This window comes from Centrocercus urophasianus, unplaced genomic scaffold (assembly GCF_019232065.1).
Source record: "Centrocercus urophasianus isolate 14NV4802_14NV808 unplaced genomic scaffold, USGS_Curo_1.0 seq_7, whole genome shotgun sequence".
Lineage (NCBI taxonomy): Eukaryota > Metazoa > Chordata > Aves > Galliformes > Phasianidae > Centrocercus > Centrocercus urophasianus.
Window position 1 is genome coordinate 958,407 of NW_024885310.1, and position 18,345 is coordinate 976,751.

At 44.0% G+C, this 18,345-nt stretch overlaps 1 protein-coding gene across 3 annotated transcripts in view; it reads left to right on the forward strand.

Annotated features, from left to right (window-relative positions):
* Positions 1 to 695: 695 nt before the first annotated feature.
* The window catches only part of NAV2 (neuron navigator 2), a 188,150-nt gene continuing 170,500 nt past the window's right edge, over positions 696 to 18,345 (forward strand). For all 3 annotated transcript variants that reach the window (XM_042837241.1, XM_042837242.1, XM_042837243.1), the window contains exon 1: positions 696 to 953. In XM_042837241.1, coding sequence (XP_042693175.1) covers positions 696 to 953 — 258 coding nt within the window. The remainder of the gene's footprint in view (positions 954 to 18,345) is intronic.

Here is an 18,345-nt window from a genome sequence, read left to right on the forward strand (position 1 = left end):
GGCCCGGCCCGGCCCGGCTCGGCTCGGCTCGGCTCCCCGCGGGGCGGGCACGGCGCTCGGCGGCGCGCACGGTGCACGGCGGCTCCGCGCCTCTCGGGGCGGGCGCTGCGATGGGGGGGCGGCCGCGCTCCCTCCCCGCTCTCTGACAGCTGGGTTTTCTTGCGCCGAGGGGATCCGGGGGAGGGGGGTTTGCGTTTTGATCTCGGTCGCCAGCCGTTCCTCCTCCTGCTCTGGCATCGCCGTCCTGCCCGCAGCATTAGGACTTAAGGAGCTTGATTCCCCGAGGCTCGCGTCCGAGGGCATCGGTGCTGAGCACGCTGAGCTACATCTGCTTCTTGGCTAAGGCTGAAGAAAGACGTCTTAAGCTGGCAATCCCGTGCGGGCGGCAGCAGGTCCCCGAGCGGCGCGGGCTGGGCGGTGCGCGGGGATGATGGAGTGAAAGTCCCTGCTTGCAGGAGAGGATTCCGCGGAGGAAAGGAGCGAGCAGACAGCAGAAGCAAGGGAGAGGAGCAGCAGGTGGAAGGCTGGCCGAGAGCCGGAAGGTGCCGTAGGCTGATCGCTTTCTTCGGCTGTCCCTGCGATAAGCCCCGCTGCTTTCGCCCGGCGGCTTTCCCAGCTCGTCCTTCCCTCCCTCCCCGCCCGCCGCCTGCCGTGCTGCCGCTGACGGAAAGGCGCCAGGGAAGCAGGAGGAGAAGATGCCAGCCATCCTGGTGGCCTCCAAGATGAAGTCGGGACTGCCCAAACCCGTGCACAGCGCCGCGCCCATCCTGCACGTCCCGGCGGCCAGGGCCATCCCGCAGCCCTGCTACCTGAAGTTCGGCAGCAGGGTGGAGGTGACGAAGCCGTCCTACTCCAGCCAGATCCCCCTCAAGTCCCCCAGCGGGCAGGAGAGCGCTGGGGATGGACCGCCGCCGAGGAAGGGCAGCTCGGTGGAAAGCGCGTTTGACACTCAGGTAAGAAATCGCCCGATGCTGGGGAGGTGCAGACGAGGGTTTGTTCCTATTGCGTGCGTGCCGTGGGGTTCGGTAACACCGCGCGTGCGATGTTCTGCGTTTCCCATCGCTGCACCTTTAGCCGTGGGACGGCTCCGGGGCTGTGTTAGTGCAGCAGGGCGTTGCTGGGATGTGCCCAGCATGCGGGACTCGGGGCGGGTAGAGGTGTTGCTACTGGAGAGTCTTCTTTGTGTGCCTTTGGTGGTGGCTGCTGGTTGCTGTGAGCACGTGCCAGAGCCGCTGCTGAAAGCCATCAGTGCTCGGCATGGAAGGGAGGCAGCGCTGTGTGCACGGTGCGTGCTGTTCGCACTGCGGCTGGGTGAAACGGCTTCCAGAGGATGGGCTGTGCAAGTGGGATTGCCTGCTTTACCGCTATACGTGCATGACATCATGGATGCAGCACTTTACCAACAGGCAGTTTTCAGAAGACCTGTGCACATGGCAGTGCGACCTATTGTCTTTAGACACACGTTGCTTGCTGCACAGGGAGAGAAGCATACGTTCCTCAGCCCATTCCGTTATCAGCACAGCAACGCCTCCAGCATGTCTCAAGCTGCCCGGCTGCAGAGTGTGCGCTCACATGCCACGGCGTGAGCAGAGAGCTGTCTCTGCAGCAGGCAGGATCGATCAATGCTGTGCAGATTGCTGTGCAGCATTGCGATGGATTTTGGAACCAGCCATGTACATTACAAGCTTCCCTGCGGGCATCTCAGCCCAGGAGGAGGTGATACCATTATAACGCGATGGGGAAATGATGGTGGATCACAAGAATAGTGAGTCATCCCTGCCATCTGCATTTTGAAGTCTGTGGCCCGGTAACCCCATTCTCTTAAGGGAAGCGTGACCGCTGGTGGGGCGTGTTTGGCCTGCTGCCCTGGATTTTAGGATGTGCTGCACTTTCTCTACTGGCAGCCAGGGTGAGCAGGGCCTGCAGTGGCTCCTCAGGGACTAGGAACACAAAAGCAGACAGACAAGTGCTGGTGTCAGGGTGATGGCAGCAGGCGCTAACCTGGGCATCACATCATGCTCAAAAGAGAGAAGCAAATGCTGTTTTTTCCCTGTGCTTGTGCCTGTCCTTGTAATACTGAAACGTCAGCAAAATCTCATTATGTGCTGTGCTCTCTCTGACACACCTTCTTTTCTGCATAGAAATGTACGTTCTGCAGAAGTTACTGTTTTTCTAAAGCGCTTTCTGACCCTAGACAGATTATAATTGCAGAGCTCCTGTTGGATTGGGAGCCATCCACAGCAGAAAGGAGAATAGTATGGTGGTTTTAACTCTTGCTGTGCAGATGTGGTGCAGAACACATCTTGTGTATCCCAGTGATGAAAGGTTCTTCGTGCTCATTTGTTACATTTGCATGCAATGATGTCAGATGATTTTGAGCTTTGAATAATTTAGCGGAAAGATAAATCCAAGGCTTTGTCATGCTCAGTAACCTGCTAGAAGTCCTAGCAGATGACCATCACCTTTTAAGGTGTGCATGAGTGAGATTTGCTTTACTGTGAGTGATCTTGGATAAGCACAGCCCTCTTATGTTTTTCCTAATGATTCAGCTTTGATTCCATGCCTACATGGCATGCAGCTTTTGCCATCCAGTAATCTGGATCTAAATTAATGGAAGACTTTTCCAGATCGGTTGCACCAAGGGCATTGCTCTTCTCTTTTCCTCCCTTCCCCCATGAAGGAGTGGGAGGAGGCACAGAATGGATGAACAGCCACCAGATGGCTTATTGATAGCAGAAGCATTTATATCCTAGGAAATCTTCATCTGCATTCAGGTGTAGAAGCAATTTCTGGTGACAAGTCTGCTGAGGTTGCATCTTAAAGATGATACTAGGACTAGCTATCTCAAATGTTTGTTTGTGCCTTATCGTTTGATTCTACAGTTACTTCAAGCAGAAATATGGTCCTTGCCATTTCACTGTGAGGCACCTGGCATTCTCTGTGCCCCTGTTGGGGTGGGAAGTGAGATTCTTTCTGTGGCGTTTAGCATGTAGGTCCACAGAACGGAATAGCACCGGTTGTATGATCTAAGTCCCTGTGTGGTGTTTGCAGTCTACAAGGAATGATAATGTGTTCCTATGTTTCAGATGAAAGACCTAGGAGAAGAGTGATAATGAGTGAAATCAGTGTGTTTCATGCTGTCTTCCTTGTAGGGGTTGAACGAGCTTGGAATATGCTCCCAGGCTTTCTTTTGGAGTTTGAGGCTACTGCTGTCAAAACCCAGGGGGTATCACATCACTTTCAGAGCAGCTGGATGAGAAGCATTGCTGAAGTGGTTGGAGCTGCTGAGTGGTTGGAGAACTCATTCAAGAGAATCTGAGTTCTGCTTCTATTTCAATATGGGAGCTTTCAGACTCGTATCCGCTGGACTTTCTGTGTATTTTAAGGGGTTGCTCTTAATCCTGTTGAAGTTGGTCCTCTTTGTCCTGCGGAATTAAAAATTCAGTTGCATGTACAGAATAAGACCAGATGGCAGCTAGTCTCACATGTAGGACACCTGCTTAAAGGTGGAATGCAACGGTCCTATCTTCAACTGTGTATATGTATGAATGTTCCTCTCCCATCACAGTGAGTGCACACCGTGATGGCCTTACCCTTGCACTTACTTAATGTACTTCTCTGATTTGGAGAAGAGGCCATGTCTGCTGCACGGGGTAGAAGTCACAATGTGAAGATTCCAGATCCTGTTCTAACACTGTTCTTGCATGTTCCAAGCCACTTGCTTCAAGTCCATTGTAAATGCTAGACTGAAACCTGAGGTCATTGAGTCATGTCAGTATTGTTCCTGTTTTATTGTTACTGCTACACACACTCCATTCATTTTTCCATCTTAAACTGCCTGCGTTGTTCACAACAGTGTCCTCTGTTGTATCGGTGCTTTTTTGAGAACACTGCCAGGAGATTATACCCGTGTTCAGAGAGTGTTGTTTTGGAAATATTTAACTTTGTTACCAGAGAGACTCCTGTCAAATAGATGGTAGAATAGTGACCTCTCATATACTAAATGGTACTTATTAGTTATTCTAAAAAAGTCTTATGTATTCGACTACTAAATTTGCATTAATTAAGTAAAACAACCTGTTGCTGTGCACTGCATTCAGCAGTCCTATCACCAGCCATTTGGGTATGTAGTTGTCCTTAACATTTGGCGGGAAAGAGTGGCAGAGGATTAGGTATTACTGTGCAGATACCAAACTTCCACTTCCCTTGCTGCAACTTGGGCATCTATCCTGCCTGTTCCTTTCTTGGTGGGCATGGCAGACAGATGCTCGCTGGTGCTGTCGTGTTCTCTCTTGCTTTTCTTTTTCTCTATTTGAGGTAAATGTCATTCTTTTAGCCATTCCTCTCAAAATTTCTAGAACTTGTACAACTGTTCCTGCTCGCTGCTGGACTCTCTCCAGCTCTCCTTGAGCTTTTGTTAAGAATTCTATTTAGAACTGGGCATGATATTCTGTCTCATTAAGGCTGAGTGCAGCAGGTCATCATCTTTTCTGTCCTACACTTCAGCTTTCAGTTGATGAAGATTTTAAAAAAGATTAGGTTTTTTTTTTCTTTCTTTTTCATTTACTGGCAGCAGATCTACTCTGCTGACTGGTATTCTCTTTGTGATTCACTGTGGCATGATATCATTGCCTGCAGTACAACTACCTTTCTCAGATAGCTCTCATTTTCTATTTTTACACTAGATTTTCCTTTTAGCAATACAGTGCTTCTCACACTGCTTTCCCAGTTTGTGAAAATCATTTTGAGTTCTGGGCATATCTTACAGAATGTGTGCAATGCCCGTCCAGGTTAGAAATGTCCCTGGGTTTTTCTCGTTAGCCATTCTGTTGTCCAACTCGATGACAACATGGAATAGTGAATATGAGTTAATAGTAATTGCAGATCCCTGCGTAAATCGCCTCAGTAGTTCTTCTCAGGAGCATAGCACAATGCTGAAAAATTTGAGGGAGTTCTGCTGTAGATCTGTCTTCTAGGAGGGACAGGAATCATGCAAGTCTTAACCTGAACCAAGCTGAAAGTCATAGATTGGTGCATAGACCGAGCTCAGTGCCACTGTGTAAGCTGGCTCAGTGGTGGAGTTGGTTCTCACTAATATTGCCATGCTAACTGTGAAGGAAATGATGACAAATGGAAGGTATCTGTTTGCTTAGTTGGAGGAACCCAATGAGGTCACATGAGGGTGTGTAAAAAGGAGAACTTTTCCTGAAGAGCTGGAAAAATCTAATGAAATTTATAGATTTTCAGCAAAATGTGTAATTGAAAATAAATTTTATTTTATTTATTATTTAATTTTGATGAATTTACTTGTCTAATAATAGTTATGTTTTTAAGCATGTCTTTAAGAAAATGCTGTATCTTGCTTTCTGATGGATTTTTTTACATAAGGCACTTAAGAAGCCGCTTCTTTCAGTTTGTGATTCTAATGGTTTTGATTGTTTTTTCATAGATGTGTACTCTTAAATTTTGAGGAGCTTGTTCCAAATGAAATGTTATCAGAAAAGTAGTGAGCAAACAACTGATAAGTTGTTCTATTGCCATTATTAATATGGAGTTTTCTGCAATTTCTCTCTTGATTTTGAAGAAATCCTACCCCATCCAAATACCCTGCATTTGAACAAACGGTGTAAGATTGCTCTGTAAACTCAAGCTTATTCATCACTGTTGTTTGATTTTGAGTATGCAAAGAGCCGCCTGGGTTCTGAGTTCAATTCAGTTTTTAGTTGTCACTGGATAACACTGGGTAAGTGAAAATGTTTTTTGCTCCGATTTCTTCAGGAACAGCCTTTGTTCAGCATTTTATCTTCCTTCCCAAGCTTAGTTCCCCTACTGCGGACTTCCTTGAGGTGGGCTGTTTCCAAGTGATTTACTGTTGACCTAATGCTGCTGTTGCATCCAGTCAAGTTTCATAGTCTGTAGGGAGTGTTTCAGAAATATTCATTTAATATGACCTTTTTTCTCTGCTTTTGATTTTCCTTTTAATGCTGTTTCTCTGATCTATGCTAATAGGTAGCATCCGAGGGGCTTCCCATCTTCAATATACTTATCTTATGAGCTCTCCCTGGAGGTAGAGATGTGCTTCTTATTTTGTAAATGAATGGCGAAGGCACAGAGAGACGTATCCAAGGTCATGAATCTGTCAAGCTCTAGAAAATTACCAGCTAGTCCCCTGTCTATTAGGTTATCTTTCTCCTTCACTGCAATTTGTTATTCAGTTCAGAGCACTTATGCATATGGTGTCCTTAAAACTTTTAGCTTGCTCCCTAAGTTATATTTCTCTGGTAAACATCTCATTTAGTCCCCATTTCCAAAGTAATTTTTATCACATATTGCTCTGATGCTTTATGTGTGGCCATATCCATCCATGTTGGATGGTCAGGTCCAGCTATCCTCTAACCAGTAATGGGTTCCTTCTCCCTGCCTTACCCTGCATCCCTGGCTTGCCCCTTACCTTTCCTCCATAGTTGTCTCCCTGATGTATGGTTTATCTTAAACTTGCAATGCAAAATAAATACTGTTCAAGAAGTTTTGAATACACTGACAACTTTAATGGAAGAATTTTTCTGTTCTTCCAACTTTTCCCCATTTGCTTTCAAATAGTTTAAGTTATGGGGCTAAATTTTATATTTTTATTCTCATATAGATCAAGTGATACTCTGAAAATTTAATCCACTGCATTCATTTACTTTTCCTTGTAGCAAACTGTAGATTGTCAACCAGATTCACAGTCATTCCCCTGGGAAGTTTACCTGGCTAAAAATACAGTGGTAGAATATTATTTTAAGAAACATTTATTTATGAAGCTTATAAATGGTCAGATTTTGTGTGTATTATTAGACCATTTGTACATCTTGTAACAGGAAGCTACTGGTTTTCCATTCACCAAGAGCTGGAATTTAGTCAAGCGCTTGGCGTTTGTGTGCCTCTAATTTTATCTGTAAATTGTTCTTTCTGAAATAGTTTGTGGAAACATTCTCAGTTTCTTCAAATCATGGGTGTGGAAATAATTGCTAAAACTTACAATAAACAAGATATTTGTCAAAGTAAATAACTGAGAAAAGCAGTCACTTGTTATTTTAAATCAGACTGAGATCCTATGTTTTGCTGTGATTTCACCACTTTTTTTTTTTTTTTTACCCCCTTGGAAAGTATTTTTAGGTGTGTTATCCTTGGATTATTTTTCATATTACTTTTGAGTAATTTTAGAGTTGGAAGCAATGTGTGGGAAAACAATAAATGAAAGGAAAAGAAATCTAATCTCTGGATATCAAAATATGCATTTCCTAGGACTTCTGCCCCTATGCTTGCTCTGCTTGGGACTGTAATTGCATCGTGTCTTGATCTGCAGTACAGTCAGGCTGAGTGGTCCCAGGCTGGAGCCGAGTCTTCTTGGAGAACCCTAGAGATGGTTCCTGTGTTCCTCCAACACTGAGCTGTACACAGCCAGACTTCCTCATGGATTGTGTTTGATGGGCCAACGTGAACAGCTGAGGGATGTCCATGTGGATGATGAGGCTTTGTTATACTGTTACACTTGTGTAGATGGGTACGATTATGTGGAAGTTATTTTTCCTTTTTTGAGTTGTGCCAACTGTTAGAAATTACAGGTAACTGCATTGCTGGTAAGCTAGGTATTGGCTTTGTGTGACGGCTTTAAAGAGTGCAAGGGATATCTTTTCACATCATATCTTATTTCAGCCATTCCTCAGATTTTGACGTTAATTACAAGGACGTCATTTTGAATCAGCTGGTACAAGAGGTCTGGGAGATTGGCTTCCTCTGGCAGATAAAGCTCTCAGGCATCGTGTTGTACGTTCAGGGTGATGGATTCGTGTCATCTTTCAGAGTCAGAAATCCTCCTTAGACAATGCAGCATGGCACAAAGCTGTGTTTTCCGTAAGAGCAGTATCTGTATGCTTGTGTCCATGGTAAAAAGGCCTGCAGCGGATGTGGGGAACATGTTAACATCTTCAGATATATCGGTTCATGGCTTCAGTTATCACTGGGGGAGGCAGTAATTAATGGATTAGTCTGTTAAGACAAAATTGATTCAGTTACAAAGTATTCTTCCTTTCAAAGAGTCTCATACACGTTTAAGTCTTCAAAACTCATTTAAAAAACATCACATTACAGGATCGAATTTGCGTTGGCCGTGTGAAGCAGTAGCTTGGAAGCGGGTTGCTCTTTTTGCTCAATGACCATGGGTCAGTCTGCTTTTCAGAATGGGCACATACCTTCCAGACTTGTCTGCAGCTTTATTGGGATGGAGTATTTTGGGAAAGGGTATTTTCAGCATCACTGTATCTTGGAGCAGGGATCTGGTCACCCAGGGACACGAGTGAGAGGAGCGCTGCCAGGTCCTGTGTATTGCTAAGCCTGGGGCTTCTGGTGAATTTGCTTGAATTTACAAAACAAAACCGCTTGCTACTTTTCAAGAGGGAAGAGCTGCGGTTGCCTAGGATCCCGTTTCTAAGCAGTGGGAGACAAACCGACTCTGCAGCAGTAAAAGGTTTGCTTTTGGTAACCTTGAAAAGGAAGCCCTTGGGGCTTGCCTTGTAGGTTTGGGACCATGTGGAATATTTGTTTTCCTATGATAAAATGCTTAGACTCCACATTGTTGCAAACTGAATCTGTTTGTTATAAGGAGTGTCAGTATTTGAAAGAGGATCTCCTTGTGAGTGGACATGTCATGATGGATGCCCTTGCCACAAGCAAAACTACCCCAGGGTTTTCTTTTCATTTTTCACTGTGATACCTGAGGTAGCACTGTGACCACAAAGACAAATTTGGTGATGTGGTGTCTTTCTGCTTGTCTGTGGATGAGCTGCAGGAGGTGCCCACAGCAGAGGGGAGCCCCTGGGGGACCCAGGCCTTTAACAGTCCCCAAGCCTTGGAGGGCCTCTCAGATGAAACTTAACCTCTGGGCCCCAGCCGGATGGACGAGGTGAGGTGCAGCCTTCTTCATTGCCTGCTGAGCCCTGGGATTCAGCTGAGACAGGGCCAGCATCAGGCTCTTGTCCCTGTGCTACCAGCACTGTGACAGCAGGCGTGAGGGACTGCATTGGGAAGCACTCCCACCCCAGTTCCTGCAGGCTGCTGTGTCAGCAGCTGTGAGCTGAGGGCATGTCAGGCCCTCTCTGTGTTTGTTAGGCAGCATGAAGCACAGAGAGATGTGAAAGCTCAGTGTTTCTCTGGCATGTAATTTAGGTTGAGGTATTTTCGCGGTGATTTTTAGGATCTTGTATAGACGCATTTTCAACAAATGGAAGCTCTAGGCTAGGATTGTTGTGCCTGTGCACGTTTCTGTCACATAACAGTGCCTGTGGCAGAAGGAGTCTCCTTCAAAGTAGCAGCTTATGAATAGCTGCAGATTTCACTGAATGCCATTCACCTCCCTCCTCCTTTTTCTTCTGCTAGCTAGCAGCTGAAATGGCAGGGCTTGGTTTGGCCAGTCCTTTGCATCATTTATAGTGGTGCTGTTAAATGCTGGGCTGAAATGGATGGTAGCTAAGCTAATTTGCATGATTTAAAATGCCAGCTCGGTTTAATGTAGAGCAGCTGGTATATGCTTAACTCCTTCAGGAGAAAACTTAATACCCGCAGATCGCATTAACCGGGGCTACACTGCATTTATTTATTTATTTTGCTGTCTTTTCCTCCTTTGTTTGCTAGGATGTTTATAGGGATCTCTACGTTGCTGGGGAAGGGCTTTGCACTTTATTGATATTTGTGCATCTCACGTTGCTCACAAAGGAAGGAATTGGTCTTGCTGTGCAGTGAGTACTTGTTGCAGCTTCTGAGCATCCACTTACACTGACCTTAACAGATAGGGCTGTGAGATGTGACATGATGAGGGATGGTGAGATTAGCTGGAAGAGGGACAGGTGTAGAGGCCTGGATTACATGGATTACCGCATACTCAATTTCTTAGGGTTAAATTTCAAGGTTGAAAATGGTTAATTCCTCAATTATGGAATTAGGACATGCCATTGCTCTGGGGCTGAGCAGGCAGCCAGAGTCATCTTGTGACAGAATGAAGAGTTGGAGGATCAAAGAATTCCTCTGCTGCCCTGAAATAATTAGTGCAGCCACACTGAGGGGAGGGAACGAGCGTAATCTTTTAATACCAGCCCTCCTCAAAATTGACCTTGTCACAGGCAAATTGTCTTGCAGACAGCAGGTGTACGATTGTGCCATTCTGACAGCACCGGAAAGGCCAGCACAGTGCTTTGTCATCAGCTAAAACCCTCTCACCTCTTCAACAGCAATGGGCCTTCATGTGCTGCAGGGCTCCGGATGTGAGTGAAATGTGAAATGTGAGGCACTGAGCAATGCGGATGGGCCTTACAAAGTCAAAGCTCCTTCCTTAAGGAGGTTACAATGTAACTTTGGCTTCCTCCAGAAGGCTTTGACTGTCTGGAGCTGTGAATTCAGCTGAGGTTTCTCATGGAACAGCATATTCGGGTTTCTAGTTCTGAAGACCCTTACGAGTTTCACACTCAAGTTGTTTGGCTGGAGAGGAAATGTTTCTGTTTGATTCCTTTGGTGTGTATATCCTTCGGCATTGTGTCTCGAGTTCCAATATGTCAATTGGCCTGTATGAACCGTGGTGCTAGAAGATAGCCTGTAGTTGTTTGTTTGGTATCAGTGCAGTATTTAGTGTGCAGGCCATGAAAGTCAAGTCCATACACTACAAAGGCTGCATCTTGCTGAGTGGAAACTGTTTTTGATTGGGAAAGTGACCCCTAGGAAGATAACTTCCTGTAATATTTTTCCATGGATGTAGACAAGACAGGTTGCCTCTTGTGAGGAAATACTTCATTCTATCATCTTGGGCTGTCCATGTGTAAGATCGTTAGTGTGCCTGCATGTTGTAGAAGATTATGAGCCTGTTCTGTACAGTCAAATTACTCATATTGTGGTTGTGTTTGCTCACTACACGTGTACATGTATATCTTAACCAAGAGATCTAAGGGACACATCTGTTCAGTTCCGTTGATCATCTGAATGTTTTTGATGTACGATAAGCAAATCAGTTTGGACATCTGAGAAAAGATCTGTCAGTAATTACTCTTGAAGGCAGAAGCTTATTTAATCAAACATTATCAGTTCTTTAAATAGATAGGAGCCATTTTGTAGATAGGAGCCTTGTGGAGATGATCTACAAGGCACTTTTGTAGCTGGGTTAGAGTAGTGTAGTTTAGACTACAGCAAATCATTTTATTTGCATCTATCAGGCTTAAGGAATGGAAGAAATTAGCTGATGAGGGAGTAAATCCTTACCAATTATGTCACTTGAATGATCTTCAGTGTTGCCTCTTTTGCCTTTATAACTAAGGGATAAGTGTATTTCTTTTCATGGTCTTCCATTGATTAATGCAGATTGTTCAGGATCCAGGCCTGATCTCTTACGCTTTGTATTCCTTACTATTTGCCAATGCCTACATTTGGAGCCATGCATTTCTGCAAGGGAGAATTTCAGAGCTGGAAAAACATGGAAGGTGCAGTGGTGACCACAAGAGCCTTGGGGACAACACAAAACTCCACCAGATGGCATCCCTGTGGCTACAGACAGGTCAGCAGTTGACACTGCTGGGGTTTGTCACTGGCAGCTTTCTTATCTCGCAGGTGTTCTGTGGAGATAAATCCATTCTAATTTCAAGCAGCTCAGGTAAAGTGATACCTGAAGCCATGGAATTACCTTTAATAGCTAACTGTGTGATTCTTAAGCCTTCGAGCTTCAGTGTGATCTACTTTTTCCTTACCATGGATTTTTTTTTTTCCTTGAGTCAAAGCAAGAGATGCTTGATTTGAAATCCTTTCCACCAGCAATTTGTGGATTTTAATAAAAATTGTGAAGGTTCAAGGCACATCATTGCCTCTTTGTTGGGAAAAGATTCTCAGCTGTAAAGAAGTGTCTTCTGTAAACAGCAAAACAGTTAATGCTTCAACACCGAAAATATTTTAAAGAGAAGAGTCGAAGACCTGCACACGGCCTTTCAAATCATTGTGAGGAGCTTGTGGGCTGTGGGTTACCATCTGCACTCTGTGTCGATGCCATCTGCCCACAAGCAGAAAATTGCCAGTGGAGAAAATGCTAGGATATCCTGCCACAAAACCACCAGTTACATGTGAAGACCTGGTGAGGTTTGCAGTGAAATCCAAGCCTTTGGTAGTCTGATAGAGGCTGACAGGGCAGTGTGAACGAGACAGGCCGTTGGCATGTTGGGGGACTGAGCAAGAAGTATCTCCGCATGAGCCGCATCATTAGTATCAGTGGAAGCAAGGGATCTGCAGAGTGTTAATTCGTAGCATGTAACGCTGTAAACTGAGAACTATCTGTGAAGGCTGAAATTATGCTAATTTATGCAGTTCACATTGCTACTGCAGGTTATAAATAGCTCTGTTTCTGGAGAGCTAGTGCTGCTGTATTGCTGCGCGTGGCAGGTTGACTTTGTGTTTAGCTTTGCAAATTTTAGCAGCTTGAACATGGAGTGAAACCCGGCTTCTCTGGTCTTTTATGTGAAGGTCCAGCCTGTTCCACTGCGCTGAATCCCTTCCATTCAAGAGGTTGAAAGGAAAACAGTCCCATGGCTTAGAAATGGCACGGAGGTATTAAGTAGGTGCTGTGAACAGCCTGTGCCTGAAGGCCAGAGGAGTAGTTAAGATTAAAGTGTGTTTGGGGTTTCTTCATAGACAGTTTTGTTTTGCAGGGCTTGATACCTGTCACTCAGAGGCTTTGTGCTTGGGAGTCCCTCCAGGAGGCATCTGGCTTGCCTCCTGCCTCTGTACTCATCATTTTCAGGGTGTTTGGGATGCAGGAAGCAAAAAGAGGAGAGGAAAAAAAAGCTCCATGTTAAAACCAAGATGTCATACGTGAGTTGAATTTCTAGTGGGTGAAGTAACATATATTCATATATAACAAATAATCATATCACAGCTGGAGCTTAATTTTATGTTCTTCTTTCTTATTTTAAATTCTGAAGGAGCTAGAATATATTTAGTAGTTAAAATCATAATGTAACTTGATGAAAAAACTTACAGGCAGTGCTAGAGCTGGACTGAAAGACCAGAGTGATCTGGGACAAAAAATCATGACATGTAACATGCATTTGAACAGCTGTTCTTCTGACAAAACTATTGCAGTGTGCTTTGCCTACCAGAAGATAATCTTACCAAAGGTTTTGTGTCTGCATAGAGGAATCCTGAGCCCAATTTTAGAAGTCTATATTGATGGATGGAAGCCATGAAAACAAAATCCCTCCTTTTCTTCCACCACCTTCTCTCGTCTTCAGTCATGCTTCTTTTCCCATTCTCAGGATATGACTTTTGATAACGTGTTAATGCTTCAAGCCCTACTCCCATTGGTGAACATGTTTTCACACTTTGCAGCTGGCTCATTCCCCTTCCCTCCCAGTCAGCTCGCTCAGCTTTTCATGACTAAGCTGTTAAGCTCTGTTACCCTCACGGCTGTTTCTAATCAACTTCAGAACTTGTGAACTGTGCCTGCCTGCTTCTTCCCAGTGCAACCCGGACTAGAGAAAGGCAGTGCAGAGAGTGGACTTGTGCTGAAAGAGCTGAGAGGTTTGAGGTAGGTAGCCTGGAAGGAGACCAAGGTCTTATTTCTCTTCTAGACTGTTTCACAGCATGGAGCCGGTGGGTTTTTATTATTTATAATGTACATCTAAACTGGTTAATACATTGCAGGTGAAACAGCACACACGGGAGAGGAGTGTGTACTTCAGATACTCAGTTTAAAATGGTCGGTTCTTCATAGTTTCTTAAAACCCTCTCACCAGTTCAGGTGAGAGATGACCACTAGCTCCTAGAAGACATCACTGTCCTGTGCCATCTCTCCCGTAGCTGGTGCAGAGATGTGGACTGCTTTGCTGAGCTGCTGTTGCCACCTGGTGGTGGCGAGCAAAACAGAGTGGGACGTGATCAGTTTAGGTGCTTTCCCATCAGCTGAATGGTATTACATAGTTGCCGAGCATCAATTAGAATTATCCTAGATACACACAGATAATTCCCCTAGTTAGGAAGAAGCTCCACTGTATTTCATGGCCTGCATGCATTTGGAGTAGACAATGCCATAAAAATAAAATGATAGGTGAAAAAAGGAGCCTGCCTACTGAACATGGATAGCTTTTGGATTTCTTCTAACTGATTGTGCAGCATCTGATTTGTGAGTCCAATGGCACAACGTGACAGAGGTCCACCAGGAGGTACCATGGTGCCATCCCTGCCTGGTCCCAGAGCGAAGTGTCTGGTTTGATGGTGAACAGAAACAGAGCTAATGAATAACTCTGAACTGCTTCTGAACAGCCCAGCTGCTGCATTACCAGGGTAAATTTGATTTCTGTAAGTCATTAGCGTCTTATCTTAGTGAAATTAGTAGATCGTTATCAAATGATGATGCTTTGCACTTAACGTAAGTGACTTAATTGTCCTTTCATTGTATAGAATTTTATTGTGATCCCTTTACAAGGGGGGATACAGATAAACTGTACTGACTAAGGAGGAAGAGCTCCCTGCTCAACCAGTCTTGTTTGTGACAAAGCCACACTGTGTGTCTTAATCTGCAGATTTGATGTCTCTGCAAAACATGGGCGTCTGCTGGAGTATCTCAAAGCTTCATAATTTTTTTCAGCTAATTACTGCCATGGGTTATTTGCTACTAATCTTTCAGGCAGCACTTAGCTAAGGTCATTCTGGTGCATGGAAATTGGGTCTGACGTACAGGAGGGGTCTGACGTTAAGGTTTCTTCTCTTTGTTTTAGCAGCCCTGTGCTACGCTGCAGAACCTGTATTTCAGGGAAAAATGCCAATCCTCTGGAGCCTTGGGCATTTGCTTGGGATTTCAGACAGGGAATTGGAAGCCTCATTGGATCTTTTGGAATGAAAGAGAATCACTGCAAGACAAACATACTTTGGACAGCTGTGCTGTCCCTGTGTCACCTTTGACTTCCCAAAGAAGCATCTCGGGATCAGTGCAAGTAACACCCATGGGGCTCCCATGCACCCACCAGAACGTGCTCCAGCTGCAACTGAGCCCACTGGCAGGGCATCGTACCTGGTATAGGGTCTCCAATACACTAGACAGGCTCCTCACACAGGGATGCAGAGTTCTTGTGGTAATTTTGACTTTTCTTCTCCCATCAGCAAAGTCCTTTCCAGTGGTTTTTAGCAATGCAGTTAGAAAGGCTGATTTTACGGGATCTGAAATATGTCTGAATGTATCACTTCAGCTGTAAATTCACTTCCCTCACAAATGTCAAATGCAGGTTTTACTCACTTCTTCCATCTTTCTGTTAGATGCTCTGCTGCAGAAGGCCATTCTGCCTAGAAAGCATCATTATTCTGTTAACTTGCCATCCTGTATTGTTACGAAGGCTTATTTGATTTCTACACTGATTAGCAGTAATCACAGTTATGCCCAGAAGCAGTTAAACCAGCAGGAAGCAGAACAGTCTTTTTGTCCCCATCAGTTTTTAACAGTTTCAGTTATTAGTATTTCATGAAATGGAAGTCAAACCTCATGTGTAATTGCTTTTTTTTCCTTTTTCCCAGTTTGTACATGCTTGAGCCTTGAGTACCTGCAGAACGAACTGTTTAATGGCAGTACAACACACGTGGAAAAGCATAATGCATTTCCAAACCATGAGAGTAGAACATAAATTTTTGAGGGCATCCTAAAGCCAATGTCAATTTTTTCCTAGCTCTGTTCCCTCCTCCTCTCCCTTCAGGTCTTGGATTTCTAGGAATCAAAACTTGAGGTGCTCAAAACGTCCTTAGTGTTCTTTCTGGTGGTGTTTTGGATCTCAGAGCGTGGGGAAGTGGAAAGCTGCTTCTTTGGGTCTTGGTCTTGGAGAGTAAACCAAGGAACATTAATAATATTTATCTTCAGAGGAAAATTACTGATGGCTCGCTGTCTGATGGCTCCCTGTCAGGTTGGTTTATTTTCACTAGTCACTTCAGTGAGGTGCTCTGATAGCTCCGGCGGTGAGCCTTCCTGCCTCTCTTTTGGCTGGAATCTGTACAAGAAATGTAGCAAAGAAGAGGAATGTGTCTGAGCACTTGATGGAGGCAAATTCTGACAGTGACACTAAGATAATGAAGAACGGCATCACTAAAATCAGTTGGCACACACTGTCTTAGCAGTATCGCATTCAGGCTCCTGATATCAGCGGGAACGTTCACGTCAGGCAGACAGATTGAATCCTTTATTTTCTTTTAGATAGTTTTGTTGAGACCCCTGAAAGTTCAAGGCCGTGATGTCGTCAGGGAACAAAAAATTGGAGCGCAAAGGTTACACTGAGAACCCTTCAAAAAGTTCCATGAAAAAGTTCCATGTTGCCTTTGATTTTGGAGCTACAGCTTTTTATGTTACCAGAGCAGCAAAGTAGCCTCTAAAAAATTAATCCATCCAAGGGTTGAAAATATAAAGTAATTAGATTTTTGTCTTCTAGGAAACAAATCTCACTCCATGATTGGTGTTCTGCTTACTGGATTCATCATGTAGAATTTTGTCTTTGCTGTTGCGTCTTTGAAAGACCACGGCAGTCCAAAGAGGCTCCATGCAGACCTTAGGATCTCTTCCTCCCACAGCAAATACCACTGAAGCATACAAGGCTTAGCAGGCAATGAGTAGAACATTTTATTATTGATCTAATTTTTGAAATAACTTTCAAAAACAACGCAGTGGTTGCAAGTGGCACATTTCAGTATATTCAAAGCAGAGTTGGACACTTGTTTTAAAATCTGTTAAATAGCTTAAAAGTAGTACTATGATCTCCTGCTCCCAGCATGGCCTGACATCGGGGAAAGAATGTTTAATAAAAATAAAACAATCTTGTCAAATGTTTAATTTTACATAATGAAAGAGCTCTGATTCTTTTCTGCCTTGCAGCTTATGTAGTTGCTAGTTACACAAGTCAGGTGTGAATTCCAAGTGCTATTACAGGGTCAAACTTCAAAGCATAGGGGATCCAGAATCACACCCAATATATTTGAATTGGATTTTTCTTTTCAGATGATCATTGCAATGTATTTTCTGAATAGACCCGTAACAGTTTTAGTATTGAGACATATAGCAAATTAGACACACAAGTAATGACAAATAGTGCAATTAGGGGGGAAAAATATAACCTTGTATTCTTGTGTTACTTTACAGCTAGAAACCTATTAACTTTTTATTAGGTGAATCCTACACAAAACGCTAATGTTATATTCATGAAGAGGCATCTTAAATTAGTATTTGTAAGTAAGTTTTCCCAGAAAATACTAATTGGTTATTCAAATCAGATTAGGCTGCAAATCATAGTCTGGGTACAGTCAATGAGGGGAGTGGATTAAAGCAATTAGTTAGCACTTTGTTTGCTGCTGTCATGCAAATATAGCCAAACTTCTTAGAGTGATTTGAGGTAGGCTTGAAAACAGTCATAAAACTCCTTTTGACATTCACGGGCTCAGGATGTGCTCTGTTCCATGGTGCAACGTTGAGCTCAGCAGGTTGCTTCTGGTTGCTTGTGATGCTGTAGGTTCTTTCTATTTATTCTTTTAATCTTATTTTCAGATACAGAAAGATAACAGTGCCAGTAACCCACAGGAGTAATTCTTCACGATGATACTATATGGGAAAATAAGACCACATTTTATTGCTGGTTGTTTGCTAGTTTGATAACTATTCAGAACTAACACAGGCTACTTATAGAGTAGTTTTTGCTCTAGGAGGCTTACCTTTTTAAATGGCTGGAATTCTGAATAGAAAAGAGCTGCATTTTGTGGTTAAACAAATTCAGTGAGAAAAAAAAACTAAAAATGAAGTGTTCTAAATAACGTGGAAACATCCCAAGATATGGCACACCTTCCCAAGCCACTCAACAGCGACTGAAAGAACCTGTCACCAATAGAAAACGTGGTTCTTGGTTTCCCATTTTCTCTGCAACTTAAGGAATGCCAAAGTACCTGCTCCAAGGCAAACATTGTTAACGTTATCTGAATTTTGCACTTGGAGTTGTATGACACATACAAGGTATTTGGTAAGACACATGCACCTTCTCCTCAAGCTCTCACTTCTGCTGTGGTATCATTGTGCTGTTTGCCTTTCATTTTTCTTCCATGCTGCCAGTAATGCTCATCGTTACTGAACATACACATTTGGAGTGTGTTTCTGCTTCCCAGTGATTTATAGATGGTGGTGTTCATAGTTTTTACTTGCATGAAATTCTGTGAGCTTTTGTTATTTAGGTGATACTGGATTAATCATTTTTGCTGACAGCGAGTGCTGTCAGCGTACTTTGTGGAAGGGGAGAATATAATAGCATTTGGGCCAGGAAAGATCTG